Genomic DNA, 23,145 nt, shown 5'->3' on the forward strand with positions numbered 1-23,145 from the left:
GATTAAATGCTCTCACTGCCTTCAAATTCGTCACAGGGCAAGCATTAAATCCAGCCCACGGTGTGGGGCTGGAGTGATGTCATCAGACTGCCAATCACATTAAAAGGATTTTCACAGACACACAAACAAGAAACTAAAAGCACTGAAATAAAATCACTTAAAAATGTTTTACATAGAGTAAATCGAAGATGGGACATACACAAGGGGTGAAAGCAGAAGCTAAAATATTTTGAAAAAAATTCAGTTTCAAAAGGAGAATGACAGCAAATGCTGACAGTTCCCTGTCAACCCAGGCCCCTGCAAACTTCATGCCAAAGCCTCTATTTACAAAGCCAGGGATCCCTTATTTATTTTAAATACAGCCTCATCACCTTGTCTTGCTACTTTCAAAGATTTGTAAATGTGAATTCTCTGGTCTCTCTCTGTTCCTGCTCTAAAATTGCACCATTTAGTTTATGTTGCCTCTCCTCATTTTTCCTTTCAAAATGCATCACTTCACACTGCGGTTCCACGACAACTGCCATTTCTGAACTCCCATAATATTTCAACTCAATGAATGCATTTTTTGTAATATTCTGCTTCCTTCAGATGTAGATAAAAAAAATTGCTATAATCTGCTTACCACTTTCTAATAAAATGTCTGACATTAAATTTGAGTAAAGTAGTACTTGAAGATCACAATGCAAAACAAAATATATTCTCCCTTTCAAACTTCCCTATGGCAAGCACCATGAGGAACCATACAGGGAACCTACTTCCACCCTTTGCCAATAATACATCTTTCAGATGACACAGCTGCACTAGCTATCTCAATTATTTTTATTAAAGTCACTCAAGTAGGATAAGAGGGTCAGTGGCTGGCACTGTCACCAGTGCCAGAAGGTCATGGGTTCAAGCCCCATTGTTAAGACCTCAGCACACAAGGCTGACACTTCAATGGACTAAGGGAGTGCTGCAATCTCAGGAGGTGTTGTCTGTTGGATGAGATGTTAGATCTTATGTCTGCACTCTCAGGTGGACATAAAAGATCCCATGGCACCGTTTGAAGAAGAGCAGGGGAGTTCCCACAATGTCCTGGCCAACAGTTATCCATCAACCAACACCACCAGGTACAGGTTATCTGGAAATGTATCTCATTGCTCTTTGTGGTATCTTACAAAATTAGCTGCCACAATACAAGAGTGATTACACTTCACAAGTAATTCTTGGGTTGTCCTCAGGTAGTGAAATGTGCTATTTGAATGTATGTCCTTTTTTCCTAACTAACCCACTAATAAAATTAAATCTGTTTAAGGGAATCAAAATGAAATATCCACTCTATTCCAATAAGTTATAAAGTTACTTCTTTTGTTTAAAGGAATTTGTGAAATTAATCAGTGTTATGTACTGAGGTTAATTGAAGAATTCTTGACAGTCCAACCAAAAGACACAATATATACCACCTCCGCCATTGGTGCACTGTCCACAGGATGAACTGCGGCAACTCATTTTACTGAAACAGTACCTCTCAATCCCCATGGCTTTTACCATCAAGAAGGACAAGGGCAGCAAGATCATTGGAACACCATCAACTCCAAGTTACATTGGAAAAATGGACATTATGACACTGCACTGTACTCTCTCCGTAGACAACAGTGCAGCATTCCTATAATATGCACAATGCATAAAAAGGACTAAACTGACCGAATTTAACATGTTTTGTTATAGAACAATGGCTACTAGACAAGAACAGTGTTTACCGATCCAAAAGGAACCTGAGGTATTCCGAACAGTCTTGCTGGGATCCAGGGGTGAACCATGGTGGTCTTGATTCTTCAAAGAAGCTCTGTGGAGCATATGCTGCTCTCTGTTGGCAGAGTAATGGAAATTGTTTCACAAAATAAAAACAGAAAATGCTGGAAATACCCAGCAGGTCAGGCAGCATCTGTGGAGAGAGTAACAGAGTTAACGTTTCAGGTCTGTGACTTTTCATCAGAACCGTAAGGTCACAGACCTGAAATGACAACTCTGTTTCTCTCTCCACAGATGCTGCCTGACTCGCTGAGTATTTAAGAATTTTCTGCTTTTATATCAAATACATTAACTTCAGCTTTGCGTATCACATTTCATAATGCTGTGTGTCTATGTTGAATAATCATTCCGTTTTCCAAGGTTAAGAACACATACATTGATCATGGGTGATCAAGCTGCAGATGTGACAATGTCTACTATTGTTAAAAAAAAAAGTAGTCACTTTCCCCTGTTCTGCACATCTCCAAGTTTAGTATTAATGGCAAAAACGTTGCTAACGTCAGAAAAATAGTGAAAACCGTTTCCCAACATATCCAGCCAAAAAAGAACTTGTACCACTAAGGTTTCTAAATTAGCAGTCACAAGATAAAAGCACCCATTGTTCACCCATCACATGGAATTACAACATTTATTGAAAGGGTAGTTTTAAAAAAAAAAAGTACCTGTGTGTGAGCCAAAAAGGCAAACAGAAGTTGCAGCTTTCTCATCAAAGAACGAGCTCCATTTAGATTCAGTGATAAAACAGACCTTCTGAAACTGAAGGATTTTGTTTTAAGAACATTTAAGAACACAAATCTAATTTTTGAAATATTGCCCCCCGCTCACCATAAAAAAAGTAAAATTTGATAAACTGTGGCCAACTACTTTTACAGAATTGTTAAAGTTTCTCTTTAAAAAAAAATTGAAGAAAAGCTCACAGTTCTACTGAACATTCACTGATATCACATGCTTGCAGTTATACTGCAGCTACCAGTTTCAGACTGGGATTCATGGTGGACAGCTCAGAATCAGCAACTGCAGGTCAAACTGAGTTCAGCAAGAATGGAGCTCTGCACGTACAGCTAATTTTTATAGTTAGAAAAGTGTGCAAGGTGGGAGTGTCTGCTTTCCTATTAAAATAACATAGAAAAGTAACTTTCTAAAATATCCAGGAGGTCCAATAGTCCTCCTGAGTATTTTTAAAATGCGCTAACACTGCATCTGATAAGAATCAATCCATTGTGAGATGGTCTCCAGCAGGTGGTTCCCACTGACTCTTACCTTATTATGCCACTTTGATATTAATACTCATCCAAAATAGTTTTGTATTGTGCAAAAATGACAATATAACTGGGTCCTGAATCTCCACATTGAATCCACATATGTGCTAACAAGTTACAATCAAATTAAATTTAATACAGTTGTTATTATAGCCTTATTTGCTCTACTGAAGCAAATTCCATCACTTACTCTGTAGCCATAAATAATGCTTGAATGACACTGTTCATATAGCATGTATTGCCCAGGTTTATTAACCCAGTTTTTCCAGTTTCAGATTTTCCAGAAAGCCGTGACAAACAAGATGCCAAAGAATTTGAGTGCGATGTCCAGGCACTTTGATTAAGAGTCATCTTCATCTTTTCTTCAGAAGGTTTTGGCAAATCCTACAAACACCAACTTATATTTAATTATCGAATTATATATAGTTTCATAACCTACTGTATGGCATCAAAAACACACAAGTTATGAAAAAGTGTTGAGTCCTGAGCAACAGATAAACACAATAAAAGAAATATGAAAAATAGCAACAGGAAAATATAACTGAAGTGAGTAAATAAAGTCAAGCCAAGTGAATGTTTGGAAAGCAATGGCAAGGTCATAAAATGTCAGCGACAGTCACTTTGTAAAGTGACTAAAGAAGCAATTACACAGACAGTGCTGGAAAGCTTTTTTCCTATAAACATACATGAAGTACTTGAAAGACATGTGCAATATTGTAAAGTTAAGTTTATTTATAGTTAGTAGTGGAATATGAAGTATTACATAATTTTTCTGAACCGCTAGCTGGGGAATGCACTGGCATAAGCACTATAATCAGGGTAGATTTGATGGTCTCAACAAAGTTCAGTTCAGAAGGACCAAGAACTAATGCAAAGCTAGTCTAAAGTGCACTGAGCTGATTGCTCATAATTTTTCATGGTCTGAGGATTTGGCTAATTACTCATAGCTCCCTGTGAAATTCTGGCCTTTTGTAGGAGGCGTAATGGAAGCAGAGGAACCAAAAACAATATTGATTTTTATTTAGTTTAAAATGATGTGACCACCTAAAGGCAAGTGATCACAATTGGCAGGGGTTGGGGGGAGGGGGTGCAAAGATTCCCCACAAAGGTTAAAAAGGATACGTCAACATGTTAGCAGTTCTACCTTTGATGGGACTGGGAGTTGGGAGGGCGGGGTGGAGGCAGAAGTGTCAGACACAAATGAAGTGAAAGGTTACCCAATGTGGAGACATGGAAAGGAATTTTTGTGGGCAAAGACTTGAGCAGCTGACCAGTTGTTTTTCCTGGCTGACATGGTGGAAATTATGATGCGAGAGTTGGATGCATGGAGTGTTGCCCCATTTGGCACTCCTCTGTACCTTCCTAAGAGAGATTGGTCAACATGTCTGTAGGGAGCACGATGCATAAAAGTTTAGCACTGGAGTGATTTCTGCAGCCATTGGCAGTACCTGTTTATGGCAGGGTTTAGCTCCATGTCAGATTACAGCATAAAGTACAATATAGACAGTTTCCCCCTGTGAATGGAATCTACGAGAAATCCTTAGAAAAATCAAGACAAGTGTGCCTGTAGTTCTGGTGAGCACACAATAGCATGTGGGCACAATCCAATGGTGCAATCTATCGGGTCTGCTACACCTCACTACCTCCTTCAGAGGAACAACCATTGTCTGTACGAACATACGAATTAGGAGCAGGAGTAGGCCACTCAGCTCCTTGAGCTTGCTCTGCCATTCAATAAGATCATGGCTGATCTGATTGTAACCTTGACTCCACGTTCACGCCTATCCCTGATAACCTTAACCTTTCACCCCCTTGCTTATCAAGAATCTATCTACCTCTGCCTTAAAAATATTTAAAGACTCTGCTTCCACTGCCTTTTGAGGAAGAGAGTTCCAAAGACTCTCAACCCTCAGAGAAAAGATTGCTCCTCATCTCTGTCTTAAATGGGCGACCTTTTATTTTTAAATAGTAACCCCTAGTTCTAGATTGTCCCACAAGGGGAAACATCCTTTCCACATCCACCCGGTCAAGACCCCTCAGGGTCTTACATGTTTCAATCAAGTCATCTCTTACTCTCCTAAACACCAGTGGACTCTAGCCTGTCCAACGTTTCCTCATAAGACAACCCACCCATTCCAGGTATTAGTCTAATAAACCTTCTCTGAACTGCTTCCAATGCATTTCCATCCTTCCTTGAATAAGGAGACCAATACCGAACACAGTACTCCAGATGTGGTCTCACCAATGCCTTGCATAACTGAAGCATAATCTCCCTACTTTTGTATTCAATTCCCCTCACAATAAACAATTACATTGTATTAGTTTTACTAATTATGTGCTGTACCTGCATACTAACCTTTTGTGATTCATACAGTAAGATACCCAGAACCCTCTGCATCTCAGAGCTCTGCAAGCTCTCACCATTTAGATAATATGCTTCTTTATTCTTCCTGCCAAAGTGGACAATTTCACATTTTTCCACATTATACTCCATTTGCCAGATCTTTGCCCATTCACTTAACCTATCTATATCCCTTCATACCCTATGTCCTCTTCACAACTTACTTTCCTACCTATCTTTGTGTCAACAGCAAATTTAGCAACCATAACTTTGGTCCCTTCATCCAAGTCATTTATATAAATTGTTATAAGTCAAGGCCCCAGCACTGATCCCTGCAGCACACCACTCGTTACATCGTGCCAACCAGAAAATGACCCATTTATGCCTACTCTGTTGCCTGTTCACTAGCCAATCTTCTATCCATGCCAATATGTTACCCCTACACCACGAGCTTTTATTTTCTGCAATAACCTTTGATGTGGCACCTTGTCAAATGCCTTCTGAAAATCTAAGTACAGTACATCCACCGGTTCCCCTTTATCCACAGCACGATACTTCTTCAAAGAACTCCAATTTATTGGTTAAACATGATCTCCCTTTCATAAAACCCTGTTGATTCTGCCTGATTACCTTGAATTTTTCTAAGTGCCTTGCTATAACATCTTTAATAATAGCTTCTAACATTTTCCCTAAGACAGATGTTAAGCTAACTGGCTTGTAGTTTCCTGCTTTCTGTCTCCCTCCTTTTTTGAGTAAAGGAGTTACATTGGCTATTTTTCAATCAAATAGAATCTTCCCCGAATCGAGGGAATTTTGGAAAATTAAAACCAATGCTTCCACTATCTCACTCATCACTTCTTTTAGGACCCTCGGGTTAGGGTCAGGGTGAAGTCCTTCCTCGGATGAAGTCCCCTAGGACCTGAGGACTCGTCAGCCTGCAGCTCCAACAATTTGCTCAGTACCACTTCCCTGATGATTGTAATTTTCTTGAGTTCCTCCCTCCCTTCCATTACCTGATTTGTAGGTACGAAACAAGAAATGCATGACCATCAAATCCACTACAAACCTTCTTTAGCCATTGAGTTGGCTCGAAAGGGAAGAAAAAAAGAATCATAGAAACTTACAGCACAGGAGCCCATTCGGCCCATCGTGCCTGTGCTGACTCTTTGAAAGAGCAGTCGGGCCTAGTCCAACATCCCCACTTTTTGTCTGTAATCCTGTAAGTTTCTCATCCTCAAGTACTTTATAGGTACAGACGCAAAGTGGGTATGTTACTGTACTAGTAATCCAGAGTCCTGGACTAATGATCCGGACACGAGTTCATATCCTATCACAGCAGTTGGGGAATTTAAAGTCAGTTAATTAAATAAAATCTGAAATAAAAACCTAGGCCGGAATTTTACTCTCGTCGGACGGGAAATGTCCACTGACTGAAAAGTCGGTGGCGATCTTGCCTCCTCCAGGCCTGAGGATCCAGACCACATTTTACGGTCCCCTGGCCTTTAATTGGTCTGAGGCGGGAGTTTCACCTCATTGAGGCAGTTAGCCCAGCCTCTGCAGCTGCCGGCCAATCAGCTCTTAGTCCTAGCAGCGCCACCGGAGCGGTGGCCACTGCTGGGACGGCAACCCAGCTTCAAGAAAAAGAGGAATGACGGCCCTGGGAAAAGTTAAGTTCTTGGGGTCTCACCGGGGGTGATAGGTCGGGCCACGGCGAGGTAAGGGTGTCGATTCGAGGGATGGGGAGAGTGTGTTGAGGCATCGGGGACGGCCCTCCTTTGGGCACAGATGGTTTTTCTCGGGCTTGGGGCGTCTGCTTGCCAATGGTAAAATCCCCGTGATGGCGAGCAGAGGCCCTTAAGTGGCTGTTAACTGGCCACTTAAGGGCTTGATTGACCTGGAGCGGGTGGGCCGTTTCTCACCGCTACCCCATGTAAAATGGCGGTGGAAATTGGAGCAGGTCAGGAAGGGGCCCCCCCCACTCCCCCACCAAGCCTCCCACTCCATTTTATGCCACCTCCTTCCCCCCCCACCCCCCGCTGAGCCTCCACTCCATTTTATGCCACCTACCCCCCCACTCCACCCCTCCACCACCATCCCACTCTTTGGGGGGGGGGGGGGGGTGTAAAATTAAGGCCCTAGTATCAGTAATGGTGACAATGACTATCGTAAAAACCCATCTGGTTCACTAAGGTCCTTTATAGAAGGAACTCTGCTATCTTTACCTGCTCTGTCTGACATGTGACTCCAAATTAACAGAAATGTGGTTTACCCTTAACTGCCCTCTGAAAAACCCAGCATGCCACTCAGTTGTAGCAAATCAGTTCAAGAAGGCAAGGGCAATTAAGGATGAGCACCCTTTTAAAAAATATTTATGGAATCAGCTTCCACCACGTTTTCAGGTAGAGTATTCCAGATACCAACAACTCCCAGAGAAATTTTTTTTTCCTCATCTCCCATCTAGATCTTTTCCCAATACCTGAACACTCTCTTCCCTGAGTGCCATGAATTGCTCCATTACTGCTTTACCCTGCAATCGCCTTTTCCAATCTACCTTTGCTAGGTACCTTAAAATCACTGAAATTAGCTCTTCCCCTGTTGAGCAGTTTTACCTTCAACATTTTCTGGTCTCTTTCTGTAATTATTTTAAACTGAATTCTGCTGTGGTCACTGTTAGCTCGGCGATTTCCTACTGTAATACTCCACTTCTCTACTTCATTTCTCAGAACCAGATCCAACACTCTTTACTTCCTTGTTGATATGAAGACATACTGATCAACAAAGTTCTCCTGTGCACATATCAGAAATTCCTCTTCCCTCTCCTTTAGTACTATGATTTTCCCAGGCTATATTAGGGTATAGTCTCTGAATATTACTACTCTATTTTTGTTCGATGTCTTTGAAATCTGCCAACAAATTTGCTCATCGGGGCACAGTCTACTAACCCTGGTTGCACAATTTATATGTGGATAATTATGGTGTACACATCCAACATAGAGATTGGAAAACAATGTCAATACATATGTGACATAATTTCCACTGCATATTATATATATATATATATATATATATATATATATATATATATATATATATATATGCAAATATCTGCTGGGAGCCTGTTACAAACCTGACTAAAGATGAGTAACCATACACATTAGTATTGTGATCTAAAATAACTAATCACTGACCCCTTTTTCACCCCATTCCATCAGGTAGCACTTATGAAATGTGATCAAACTGCAAACCAACAACTGGTTGCAATTTGTTTTGGAGCTACAAATATATGTTCAGATTCCCATCCTCCCAATAGGAGTGCTTGTGGTAGGTTCCTACTTATACAAATAGTTATGAGTTGGCAGAACAACCAACCTAAAATCCAATTACTTTTCTTTAGCCCTAGTTCTTTCTTTTTCTCTCTCTGGGTTTTCTCTCTCTCTACATGGATGATAGTAGAATGAAGGGTATGTCGGTAGTTTGATCTTAGAGTAGGTTAAAGGGTCGGCACAACATCGTGGGCCGAAGGGCCTGTACTGTGCTGTACTGTTCTATGTTCTATGTTGGGTTATTTTTTATGGAAATAATAGTGTTTGAATTGCCTACAAGAATGCTAGGACTAATCAGGGTTCTGTCCTCCACTTAATATAATATGTAACAAAATAAATTTACCATCAACACAACTTCCAGCATTTGCACTTCTGTCAAATATTGACATCACCATCACTAACTTCCAACATCCAACCCGGGGAAGCACAAGATACTAACAGACGGGTGGGTGAGGATTTTAAGGAGGACAATGGAAAATAACAAATTCCTACACATAAACCACAACCCAGGTGAGTCAGCATTTGAAAGTGCAAGACAGATTAACATTTCAGGGTGTTCTAATAACAGATTCAAAACATTAACCTATCTTCCATATACTGGCCTATACATTTTCAGCATTTACTGCATTTCTTTTATTTCAGGTGCTTTATGTTTTGAATGGGGGTTACCACAAAGTATGAAATATATCTGTGCATCATATGCCTGTAAAGTTTTTTTTCCTAAAAATGCAATGAATTGCACTATTGCATCGTATGGAGTGAATAGAAATTAAATGAGATATGATTCTTAGACCTTACTGATCTGTCAATTTGCAGCTCTGCTTCAGATGGCCAAGCTCAGCGCAAACTTATATTGAATAAATATTGAATAATTGGCATTAATTCCATTACCTTCCATGAAGCTGCAAGTTAATTTGGTTGTGACCTACATTTTTGTGACCTACTCCTTTTATAAACTGTGCCAAACACAGGACAAACTAAAATCTCAGACGGAAATCAGATGTTCCTTGCAATTAGCGCTCAGGTTCTTACCTTAATAGCCTCAAGAATAGGTTCATAGAGATCAGGGAACCCAGAATACTGATACATCATACAATGCACCAACTCAGTCAACTGCATGAGGAAGATTTTACTCGTAGGCGATTCTTCATCTTTCAGAAACTGAACTAGCTTTATAATGTGAGGAACAATCTGTGAAGCGAGAGATCAGTTCATGGAGTTAAACATGTAAAATGTCATATCTATATATCTGCAAAATAACATTTCTCATGTTTATTCTGGCAATCTACTATTGCCAATTGCCAACATCATGATTGGAGTCCATTATTTTCTTTCTAATTGGTTGTTAGTTGTTTTCTACTTATTGTTATTCAGCAATCATATTTCACGAAGCCCTTTCCTCCCAGTTTAATGTTGTTACACCAATCACATATAGAATACCGTTGTCATCATAGTTGCTCACCCACCCCACTATATATTCATAAAAATAAGAATCAATCATATAAAAATCAACAAATCCATAAACTTGGCTCCAACAACTCATATCCTGCTCCCCAATCAGGATAATGCTCCCAGTAAAATCAAGAGGCAAAAGGGAGTGAGGAACTTAAAACAATCACCATCACGAGAGAAAAAGTAATGGGAATACTAATGGGACTAAAGACTAACAAGTCCCTAAACCTGATGGCCTGCATCCAAGGGTCTTAAAGGAACTGGCTGCAGAGAGGGTGGATACATTGCTTGTAATCTTGCAAAATTCCCTAGATTCTGGAAAGGTCCCACTGGATTGGAAAACTGCAAGTGTAACACCTCTGTTCAAGAAAGGAGGGAGACAAAAAGCAGGAAACTATGGACCAGTTAGGCCAATGTCTGTCATTGGGAAAATGCTAGAATCCATTAAGAAAAAGGTAGTAGCAGGACATCCAGAAAAATCACAACACAATCAGGCAGAATCAACATGGTTTTGTGAAAGGGAAATCGTGTTTGAGGAATTTATTAGAGTTCTTTGAGGATGTAACAAGCAGGGTGGCTAAAGTGGAACCAGTAGATGCAGTCTATTTGGATTTCCAATCGGCATTCAATAAAGGTGCCACATAAAAGGTTATTACACAAGATAAGAGCACACGGTGTAGGGGAGAACATATTAGCATGAAGAGAGGACTGGCTACCTAACAGGAAACAAAAATTTGGGATAAATAGGTCATTTTCAGGATGGCAAATTGTAACTAGTGGAGTGCCACAGGGACCAGTGCTGGAACCTCAACTATTTACTATCTATATCAACGACTTACACGAGGTTGTCCAGGCCTCGCTGCCGTAGAGCAAGGTACTGAGGACACAGGCCTGATACAACGTATGCCAGCCAAGAGCGACGTCTCAATTCATTCCATCTTCGCTGCCTTCGGAGAATACTTGGCATCAGGTGGCAGGACTATATCTCCAACACAGAAGTCCTTGAAGCGGCCAACATCCCCAGCTTATACACACTACTGAGTCAGCGGCGCTTGAGATGGCTTGGCCATGTGAGCCGCATGGAAGATGGCAGGATCCCCAAAGACACATTGTACAGCGAGCTCGCCACTGGTATCAGACCCACCGGCCGTCCATGTCTCCGTTATAAAGACGTCTGCAAACGCGACATGAAATCGTGTGACATTGATCACAAGTCGTGGGAGTCAGTTGCCAGCATTCGCCAGAGCTGGCGGGCAGCCATAAAGACAGGGCTAAATTGTGGCGAGTCGAAGAGACTTAGTAGTTGGCAGGAAAAAAGACAGAGGCGCAAGGGGAGAGCCAACTGTGCAACAGCCCCAACAAACAAATTTCTCTGCAGCACCTGTGGAAGAGCCTGTTACTCCAGAATTGGCCTTTATAGCCACTCCAGGCGCTGCTTCACAAACCACTGACCACCTCCAGGCGCGTATCCATTGTCTCTCGAGATAAGGAGGCCCAAAAGAAACACGAGGTACCGAATGTATCGTAGCCAAATTCTCTGACGATATGAAGATAGGTAGGAAAGCAAGTTCTGAGGAGGATACAAAGAGTCTGCAAAGGGATATAGATAGGTTGAGTGAGTGGACAAAAATTTAGCAGATTGAGTATAATGTGGGAAAATGTGAGGTTGTCCACTTTGGCAGGAACAACAGAAAAGCATATTATTATTTACATGGATAGGGACTGTAGAATGCTGTGGTACAGAGGGGTGTCCTTGTACAAGAATCACAAAAAGGCAGCATGCAGGTACATCAAGTAATTAGGAAGGCAAATGGAATGTTGGCCTTTATTGCAAGGGGAACGGAGTATAAAAGTAGGGTAGTCTTGCTACAACGGTACAGGGCGTTGGTGAGACCACATCTAGAGTACTGTGTATAGTTTTGGTCACCTTAATTAAGGAGGGGCATACTGGCATTGGAAGCAGTTCAGAGAAGGTTCACTAGGTTGGTTCCTGGGATGAAGGGGTTGTCTTATGAGGAAATGTTGAGCAGGTTGGGCCTTTAGTCATTGGAGTTTAGAAGAATGAGAGATGATCTTATTGAAACACATAAGATTCTGAGGGAGCTTGACAGGGTAAATTAAGATGTAAATGAGGAGGAACTTCTTCTCTAAGAGGGTCGTTAGTGTTTGGAATTCTCTTTCCCAGTGAGCAGTGGAAGCTGGGTCATTGAATATAGGACAGATTTTTCATTGACAAGGGAATCTAGGGTTATGGGGGGCTGGCAAGAAAGTGCAGTTCAGGCCACAATTGGATCAGCCATGATCTTATTGAATGGTGGAGCAGGTTTGAGGGGCTGAATGGCTTACTCCTGCTCCTATTTCTTACGTTCTTATTTCTTATGTAAAGTTTCCATATACCCTGGATTCTGATACAACCTGCTCTCTTTTCTGAAGGCCTTTCGACATGGACCCCCAGTTCCAATCCTCACTACTGTTACATGCAGATTGGTAACTGCAACTCCAGGTCACTTCCGGCTCCATTGCATCTACCTAGGTTCATACTCTGCTGTTCTCAACGAGGCTTATAATCACCTGCAATTAACCTAACTTTAACCGCAGGGAGGAACTGACATGGAGAATCATAGATAGCAAGATTCTTCGGTGTCAAAGCAGCAAAGAAAGTTTACCATGCTGACAAGATCATACATATTTCAATGTCAAATTTCTTGTTTCCAACAGCTAACCCACAGACTTTTTTGTTATGGTGAACCAATAGTCCTGCAACGGAACACCTTCCCACTCCAAAAATATTCAGCTGTATTCGACTCATAGTGGAAGTGACCTTTTTCTTGAGAGTTTGCCAGAATGTAATTTCATTAACGGAGAGTGGACTGTAAAAATGAAGTAACTCATTAACTGTCTTTATGGAATAATAAACCATGGTTATTTAATTCACTGCCTGTTTGTGTAATGCTGGCACAAATCAGTTGCTGTCTACAAAATAGTCACTGCACTCAAAGATTGGCAATTTTAACGTGTCAAGTGCTTTGAGTCATTTTAAAGCAACAAATCAAATATTATTTATATACTCATTATTTAAAATAGGAGGATATTCAGAGAAACATGGAAATAGAGTTTAAAAAGTTCAAATTTAGATGATCCTGTAGTTTTTTTGATTCATTCATGGGATGTGGGCATCACTGGCTATGCCAGCATTTATTGCCCATCCCTAATTGCCCTTGAGAAGGTGGTGGTGAGTTGCCTTCTTGAACCGCTGCAGTCCATATGGGGTAGGTACACCCACAGTGCTGTTAGGAAGGGAGTTCCAGGATTTCGACCCAGCAACAGTGAAGGAACGGCGATATAGTTCCAAGTCAGGATGGTGTGTGACTTGGAGGGGAACTTGCAGATGGTGATATTCCCATGCATCTGCTGCTCTTGTCCTTCAAGGTGGTAGAGGTCGCGGGTTTGGAAGGTGCTGTCTAAGCAGCCTTGGTGCGTTGCTGCAGTGCATCTTGTAGATGGTACACACTGCTGCCATTGTGTATCGGTGGTGGAGGGAGTGAACGTTTGTGGATGGTGTGCCAATCAAGCGGGCTGCTTTGTCCTAGATGTTGTCAAGCTTCTTGAGTGTTGTTGGAGCTGCACCCATCCAGGCAAGTGGAGAGTATTCCATCACACTCCTGACTTGTGCCTTGTCGATGGTGGACAGGTTTTGGGGAGTCAGCAGGTGAGTTACTCGCTGCAGGATTCCTGGCCTCTGACCTGCTCTTGGAGCCACGGTATTTATATGCTGCTCCAGTTCAGTTTCTGGTCAATGGTAGCCCCTAGGATGTTGATAGTGGGGGATTCAACGATGGTAATGCCACTGAATGTCAAGGGGAGATGGTTAGATACTCTCTTGTTGGATATGGTCACTGCCTGGCACTTAAGTGGCAAGTAACATTTGCGCCACACATCAGCTCAAGCATGGATATTGTCCAGGTCTTGCTGCATTTCTACACGGTATTCTTCAGTATCTGAGGAGTCACGAATGGTGCTGAACATTGTGCAATCATCAGCAAACATCCCCACTTCTGACCTTATGATTAAAGGAAGGTCATTGATGAAGCAGCTGAAGATGGTTGGGCCTAGGACACTACCTTGAAGAACTCCTTCAGTGATGTCCTGGAGCTCAGATGATTGACCTCCAACAACCACAGCCATCTTCCTTTGCGCTAGGTATGACTCCAACCAGCAGAGAGTTTTTTCCCTGATTCCCATTGACTCCAGTTTTGCTAGGGCTCCTTGATGCCACACTCGATTAAATGCTGCCTTGATGTCAAAGGCAGTCACTCTCACCTCACAAGTTCAGCTCTTTTGTCCATGTTTGAACCAAGGCTGTAATGAGGTCAGATGCTGAGTGGCCCTGTCGGAACCCAAATTGGGTATCACTGAGCAGGTTATTGCTAAGCAAGTGCTGCTTGATAGCACTGTTGCTGACACCTTCCATCACCTTGCTGACAATTGAGAGTAGACTGATGGGGCAGTAGTTGGCCGGGTTGGACTTGTCCTGCTTTTTGTGTACAGGACATACCTGGGCAATTTTCCACATTACCAGTAGATGCCAGTGTTGTAGCTATACTGGAACAGCTTGGCTAAGGGTGTGGTAAGTTCTGGAGCACAGGTCTTCAGTACTTTTGCCGGAATATTGTCAGGACCCATAGCCTTTGCAGTATCCAGTGCCTTCTGTTGTTTCTTGATATCACGCGGAGTGAATTGAATTGGCTGAAGTCTGGCATCTGTGATGCTGGAGACTTCAGGAGGAGGCTGAGATGGATCATCCACTTGGCACTTCTGGCTGAAGATTGTTGCAAATGCTTCAGCCTTATCTTTCGCACTGATGTGCTGGGCTCCCCCATCATTGAGGATGGGGATATTTGTGGAGCCACCTCCTCCAGTTAGTTGTTTAATTGTCCACCACAATTCACGGCTGGATGTGGCAGGACTGCAGAGCTTAGATCTGATCCGTTGGTTATGGGATTGCTTAGCTCTGTCTATTGCATGCTGCTTATGCAGTTTGGCACGCAAGTAGTCCTGGGTTGTAGCTTCACCAGTTTGACCCCTCATTTTGAGATATGCCTGGTGCTGCTCCTGGCCTGCCCTCCTGCACTCTTCATTGAACCAGGGTTGATCTCCTGGCTTGATGGTAACGGTAGAGTGGGGGATATGCCGGGCCATGAGGTTACAAATTGTGGTTGAGTACAATTCTGCTGCTGCTGATGGCCCACAGCGCCTCATGGCTGCCCAGTTTTGCATTGCTAGATCTGTTCAAAATCTATCCCATTTAGCACGGTGATAGTACCACACAACACGATGGACGGTATCCTCAATGTGAAGGTGGGACTTCGTCTCCACAAGGACTGTGCGGTGGTCACTCCTACCAATACAGTCATGCACAAAAGCATCTGCGGCAGGCAGATTGGTGAGGACGAGGTCAAGTATGTTTTTCCTTCGTGTTGGTTCCCCCACCACCTGCCGCAGACCGAGTCTAGCAGCTATGTCCCTTGGTACTCGGCCAGCTCGGTCAGTAGTGGTGCTACCGAGCCACTCTTGGTGATGGACACTGAAGTCCCCCACCCAGAGTACATTTTGTGCCCTTGCCACCCTCAGTGCTTCCTCCAAGTGGTGTACAACATGGAGGAGTACTGACTCATCAGCTGAGGGAGGGCGGTAGGTGGTAATCAGTAGGAGGTTACCTTGCCCATGTTTGACCTGATGCCATGAGACTTCATGGGGTCCGGAGTCAATGTTGAAGACTCCCAGGGCAACTCCCTCCCTACTGTAGACCACTGTCCCACCACCTCTGCTGGGTCTGTCCCGCTGGTGGGACAGGACATATCCCGGGATAGTGATTGCAGTGTCCTTCTGACAAAGGATTACAACCAAAATATTAAACTGACTCTCTCTTTACAAATGCTGATGGACCTTGGTTTTTCTATAATCTGTTTTTGTTTCATAATTTTGTACTGTGCATTTTTGAAGAGTACAGTGAAAAAGAGCAACAATTAAAAAAAAAATCAAGGATGAGAAAAGGTCTTTTGGCCCATTCAAGCTCATCTGTCTAATATTCTTGCACTCCAATTCAGCATTCAACCATATTTTGCTGGTTCTCCAATATCTTAGTTTCTACAATTTGGCATGGCAGATTATTCCAAACATATATCACTGAATAAAGACCTTCTTAAAACCAGTTTTCAATTATCTTTTCACTAATTTTAATTTATGTCTTTTCGTCCTACTCTCCCGATTACTCTGAAGTAGCATTCTTGATTTACCATTTCTACATCATTTTGTATAGCTCAATGAAGTTCCCCTTAACCACCTTCATTCTAGGCTGTAGAACTTGACTGTCTCTAATCTTTCCTTTACATTTGGAGTCAATCTGGTTACTCCTCACTGCACACTCCTTAATGTCTATCACTTCATCCCAAATATCTCCCATGTTAAATCGACTGTTTTTTTTTGTACAGTGGCAACCAGAACTTAACACAATGTTAAAATCTGGTCTGAGAACACACTGTAGAGTCTCAAGGTAACCTCTGGAGACCGATACTCGACAGCTTTTACTATACATTCCAGCACTTTAAAAAAAAAATGCTTCTGTACATCATCTTGACAATGAAACAATTACTTTCTGTCGCTAATTTTATTTACTGTATATTCCTCCCCACCTATGAGCAATACATTTATTAATGTCAAGTTTAATTTGCAATTTTTCTGCCCAATTGCTTAACAGAACTAAACCCTTCTACAAATCTTTTGTTGTGTCTTCTCTCTACTGCTCCTAATTTAGTGTTCCAAGTTTAAGAATCTTAATTTGGTTTTGATATTGACAGCAGATCATTAATAAAACATTAAAAAAAAAACAAGAATAGTTAAAGCTCATAGTGAAACCAGGAAATATTTAGCAACTGCTATTCATTTTGGCCAGTTTAATTTTTTGTTATATTTCTTCCCTGTTGCTTAGTCACATAAATAATCTTACACATATTTTCTAAAGCCTTAAATGAAACAATCACATGGAAAGCAAAGATATTAACTGGTAAAGAGAACAGTTTTACTTTGAAAACAGTGCAAGTAGAATAACTTACTAAATGAAAGGCTTCTGGAGAATGTTGAAAGCTGAGCAGCATGTGGGAAAGAACTGCTAAAGCACCAGGCCGCACAATAGGATACCAAAGGCGATCAAATACCTAACACAATATAAAGTCAATAATTAGCCATGAAATAATGATTTTCCCACCAATTTGTTTATTCCGGACATGCTCTGAAGGCCTTGACCTTTTGCTGAGATATGGATCATAGGGTGCCAGTCATCCTCCGGTACCTCACTCAAGTCGTTATTACTCATCAGCAAGTTTACACAGCAAGTATTCAAACTTTTTGACCTAGGGGAACATCGCAGCTGAGCCAGATGCAGCCCTCACCTAATCTCACACTTGTACTTTTAGCAAATGATACTGATAGCAATCAAGAGCAAAAGCCCTGGCCGATTTTCTTCTCTGTGATCCTGTGACGCTGAAGCCAGGTACAGGGCATCTACTACTGCCGAGGTGACATCAACTACTTCTGTACAGACCGAAGATTGAATCTCAGTACCAGACAGTGGCCAGTGCACATGGGGTTTTATCTCATGGGAGGGAAGGAGGGAAGGAGAGAGAGAGAGAGAGAAAAAAAGAGAGAGAGAAAGAAAGAGATCACCGGGAAACAGTGAGATCAGAGCGGGCACAAAGAGCTCAGGGGAGAGACAGAGAGAGAGAATAGAGAGTTCACCATGAAACAGCAAGATCAGAGCAGGGCATGAAGAGCCCAGGAGAGAGAGAGAGCGCACTCACCAGGAAACAGCAAGACCAGAGCAGGCATAAAGAGCCCAGAGGGGAGGGGGAGAGAGAGAGAGAGAACACATGCGAGAGTTCACTGGGAAACAGCGAGATCAGAGTGGGGCTGCTGCCAGCCTGCCGGCGTTCAGAAAGAAAAATCGAGGTGTGATATCACAGGGAAGCAAGTAGGTGATTGGCTGAGTAAGACTTCAGATCTACAAACAGCATTAGAAGGGAAAGAGAGCGGTGAGGCACAGGGAGCCAGTCGACGAGTATCTGGTGCGTATTTTCTTAATTGCTTATTTTCTTTTCCTCTAACATTCAAGTCTATCTACTAAGTAGATGCTAAAATACCGGTAGTTGGTAGGTGGTTACTCATTTGTTCGTTATATTTATAACCAGCACAGTGGTGCAGTGGTTAGCACCGCAGCCTCACAGCTCCAGCGACCTGGGTTCAATTCTGGGTACTGCCTGTGCAGAGTTTGCAAGTTCTCCCTGTGACCGCGTGGGTTTTCGCCGGATGGCTTCCAGACAGACAAGGGAGACAAGGCAAGTAGTGCAGGAGTCCCTGGAGGGCATCTCACTTTCTAACCAGTATTCAGTTCTGAGTACCGATTTGAGAGAGGGTTCCTCTGGATAGTGCAGCGAGTGTCATGACCAGAGCACCATGAGTGGCTCACCTGTGCAGGGAGGGAGGAGAAAAGACAGGAGTGCAATAGTGGTAGGGGATTCTATAGTTAGGGGAACAGACAGGCGTTTCTGTGGTCGCAGACTTGATTCCAGGATGGTATGTTGCCTCCCAGTACAAGGGTCATGGATATCACTGAATGGTTACAGAGCATTCTGGAGGACGAGAGTGCACAGCCAGAGATTGTGGTCCACATTAGTACCAATGATACAGGTAGAAAAAGGGATGAAGCCCTGCAGACTGAGTTTAGGGAGGTAGGAAAGAGATTAGCAAGCAGGACCTCAAAGATAGCAATCTCCGGATTACTCCCAAGGCCATGTGCTGGTGAATATTGAAATAGGAGAATACATCAGATGAATGCATGGCCGGAGAGATGGTGCAGGAGGCAGGGCTTAAGATTTCTGGGGCATTGGGACCGGTTCTGGGGAAGGTGGGACCTGTACACGCCGGATGGTCTACACCTGAACAGGATTGGGACAAATATCCTTGCGGGAAGGTTTGCTAGTGCTGTGGGGGATGGTTTAAACTAGATTGGCAGGGGGATGGGAATCTGAAGGCAGTTTCAGATAGGACAAGTTCAGAGCAGGGAATGGGAGGCAGAAATTTAGCGATTGACTCAGAAAGACAGAAGAAGCAAAGGTTAAAAAATGTACAGCTTAGGTATTTGGCAGTGTTAAAGGGCATTTATTTAAAAGTATAGCAAATAAAGCAGATGAGCTGAGGGCACAGATAAACACAAGGCAACACGATATCATTGCTATAACAGAAACTTGGCTTAAGGAGCGGCAAGAATGGCAGCTCAACATCCCTGGATATAGAGTTTTCAGGTGAGATAGAGAGGGGGATAAAAAAGGAGGGGGTGTAGTATTATTGCTTAAAGAATCAATAACAGCTGTGAGGAGGGATGATATGGTAAATGAATCATCAAATGATGCCATATGGGTTGAACTCAGAAATAAAAAAGGGGCAGCCAGACTATGAGGAGTGCACCATAGACCCCCAGATTGTGAGAGGGAGATAGAAGAACAAATATGTAGGCAAATTTCTGAGTGCAAAAACAATAGGGCAATAACAGTTGGGGGTTTCAACTACCCTGGTTATCAACTGGGATACAGTGTGAAGGGCACAGAGGGCACAAAATTCTTGAACTGCATTCAAGAGAACTTGTTCAGCCAGCACATAACAAGCCCAATGAGAGGGGACGCAATTCTAGATTTAGTCTTAGGAAATGAAGCTGGGCAACTGGATGAAGTAGCAGTGGGCGACCATTTTGGAGATGGTGACCATAATACAGTTAGATTTAACATAATCATGGAAAAGGACAAAGATAGAACAGGAGTAAAAGTTCTAAGTTGGGGGAAGGCAAATTTTACGAGGCTGCAAGGTGATTTGGCGAAAGTGGACTGGATACAGCTACTTGAAGGAAAATTTGTGGCAAACCAGTGGGGGGGGGGGGGTATTCAAAAGTGAGATTCTAAGGGCACAGTGTAGACATGTCCCCACAAAGAAAAAGGGTGGTAATGCCAAATCTAGAGCCCCCTGATTATCTAGAAGCATACAGGGCAAGGTAAAGCAGAAAAAGAAAGCTTATGACTGTCACAAAAAAACTAATATTTTAGAAAGCCAAGAGGAGTATAGAAAGTGCAAGGGTGAAGTAGAAAAGGAAAATAGGAAAGCAAAGAGAGGACATGAAAAAATATTGGCAGGTAAAATCAAAGAAAACCCAAAGATGTTTTATCAGCACATTAAGTACAAGAGGATAACAAAGGAACGGGTAGGGCCTATCAGAGATGTACTAGGTAATTTATGCTTGGATGCAGAAGATGTGAGCAGGGTTCTTAACGTGTACATTGTCTCTGTCTTCACAAAGGAGAGGGATGACGCAGACATTGTAGTTAAAGAGGAAGAGTGTGAAATATTAGAAAAGATAAGCATAATGAGAAAGGAAGTACTAGAGCGTCTGACATCCTTGCAAGTGAATAAATCACCAGGGCTGGAAGGATTGAATCCCAGACTGTTAAAGGAAGCCAAGGAGGAAATAGCGGATGCTCGGAGGATCATTTCCATATCCTCACGAGATTCAGGCGAGCTACCAGAGGATTGGAGGTCTGTGAACGTTATCCCTTTTTAAACAATGGTACATGTCAAATAATTATAGGCCGGTCAGTCTGACCTCGGTGGTGGGCAAATTATTAGAATCAATTCTGAGATAGGATAAACTGTCATTTAGAAAGGCACTGGGATAGTCAGCATGGATTTGTTAAGGGATGGTCGTATCTTACTAACTTAATTAAATTTTTAGAGGAAGTAACTAGGAGAATTGATGAGGGTAGTGCAGTGGATGTTGTCTGCATGGAGTTTAGTAAGGCATTTGACAAGGTCCCACATGGCAGACTGGTCAGAAAAATAAAAACCCTTGGGATACAGGGGAATGTGGCAGGTTAGATCCAAAATTGTCTCAGTGACAGGCAACAAAGGGTAATGGTCGACAGATGTTTTTGCGAATGGAAAGTGGTTTCCAGTGGCATTCCACAGGGCTCAGTGTTGGGTCCCTTGCTGTTTGTGGTACATATTAATGATTTGGACTTAAATGTGGGAAGCATGATTGAGAAATTTGCTGACGACACAAAAATTGGCCGTGTAGTTGATAGTGAAGAGGATAGCTGTAGACTCCAGAATGATATCAATGGTTTGGTTGAATGGGCAGAAAAGTGGCAAATGGAATTCAATCCAGAGAACTGTGAGGTAATGTATTTGGGGAGGGCAAACAAAGCAAGGGAATACACAATAAACAAAAGGATATTGAGAGGGATACAGGAAGTGAGAGACCTTGGATTGTATATCCACAGGTCCTTGAAGGTGGCAGGACAGGTAGATAGAGTAGTGAAGAAGGCATATGGAATGCTTTCCCTTACTGGCTGTGGTATAGAATACAAAAGCAGGGATGTAATGCTGGAACTGTATAAAACATGGGTTAGGCCACAGCTCGAGTACTGCGTACAGTTCTGGTCACCACATTACAGGAAGGACATAATTGCTCTGGAGGGAGTACAGAGGAGAGTTACAAGAATGCTGCCAGGGCTGGAAAGTTGCAGCTGTGAGTAAAGATTGGATAGACTAGGGTGGTTTTCCTTCCCCTGCTCCTCCATCCAGCTGGTTACCCCACCCTTTGTTCTCTCCTGCTTCTCCATGCACACGGTAACCCTACCCTGTCCTCCCCGCTCCTCCATGTAGTCTCACCCATGCCTTCGCTGCCATCCCAAGAAGAACCGCCCTTGCTGGGGCCGAGCCTGGAGGCAAACATCCATTCCAATGTTGCCGTTCCTTTTGCTGATGAGTTCAATGAAGAAAAACACGGACCTCAGACTAAACTGCATAAAGTTGGCTATTGCACGTCACGTTCAAATGAACGTGAACCAGGTGGCATGGGAATACCGCTCGCCATTCACTTAATCTGGCAGGTAGAACTTAATTGGAATTAATATAGGGTAATGAGTATTCATGGCATGTAAATGAATGCAAAGCTGCAAAACGCCACCCAAAACGCCGCAAACATGCTGCCAACTTAAATACAGTAAAAAAAAACCATCGGAAATCTGAAAAAACAACTCACACCTAATTAAATCAGCTCCCACACCACCAAATCCGCTCTTGCAGTGTCCATAAAATTCCACCTTCCCCCCATTTTTAAACACACAAGACTCTGCAAATACAGTTACGAGCTCAGTGAATTGCAAATAAAGTGGTGTCTGAGGAACACAGCCAAGACAAGACAATTTATTGCATTTATATTATCAGCAGCTGTAGGCATACTGAGTGAACAGAACAAGTACAATAAATTCTAACCCTGCAGCAAACAAGCAAATGCAAGACTAAAAAGGATATTAGATAAAGTGTTCTTTCAGGGCACATATATTGCAACTGACATATTCCTGCTCCTGATATCATGCATACTTGCCAGAGGCATGGGTTCACAATTGTTTGAAGTGATGCTGGGGTTATCAAATGGTTTAACTCTCACTGAGTAGCATGGGTAAACTGTCTTCATTGAATTGAAATGGTCTCAGGTTATCAGTAGATTAGGAAAAAAAATGTACAAGTCCTTCAACTGGTAGGTGGCAATGTTCATCATTTCGCTTTACTGACATCTTCACAACGTATTAAAATTTCTTTCAGGCTTCCTGTATTACCTTTCCTGTTGATACTGTTATTGTAATGCAATGGTTTGCTTTGATTTAATTTCCCACTCTCCATACAATTAATGCAACAAGTAATGTCAACAGCTAGAAGTGTTCCAATGCTGACCTTTCAACAGGCAGTTTCCTATGAAGTGATGCAAGCAGTCTTTAATTCTTAAGATTCATAATTTTCATCAGTGTTAATTCAATAGTAATTCATTATTTAGTGTGTGAGTGAGATACCCATTATTATTAAACATGCTGTTCTGTAT

General features: G+C 42.4%; 1 protein-coding gene across 1 annotated transcript in view; it reads right to left on the reverse strand.

Moving 5' to 3' along the window:
- The window catches only part of usp38 (ubiquitin specific peptidase 38), a 45,526-nt gene that overhangs the window by 11,483 nt on the left and 10,898 nt on the right, over positions 1–23,145 (reverse strand). The window contains exons 5-9 of the mRNA XM_068043075.1: positions 17,279–17,380; positions 9,747–9,905; positions 3,241–3,434; positions 2,454–2,547; positions 1,740–1,846 (exon numbers count right to left, since the gene is read on the reverse strand). Coding sequence (XP_067899176.1) covers positions 1,740–1,846; positions 2,454–2,547; positions 3,241–3,434; positions 9,747–9,905; positions 17,279–17,380 — 656 coding nt within the window. The remainder of the gene's footprint in view (positions 1–1,739; positions 1,847–2,453; positions 2,548–3,240; positions 3,435–9,746; positions 9,906–17,278; positions 17,381–23,145) is intronic.

Source organism: Heterodontus francisci, chromosome 1 (assembly GCF_036365525.1).
Source record: "Heterodontus francisci isolate sHetFra1 chromosome 1, sHetFra1.hap1, whole genome shotgun sequence".
Classification (NCBI taxonomy): Eukaryota; Metazoa; Chordata; class Chondrichthyes; order Heterodontiformes; family Heterodontidae; genus Heterodontus; species Heterodontus francisci.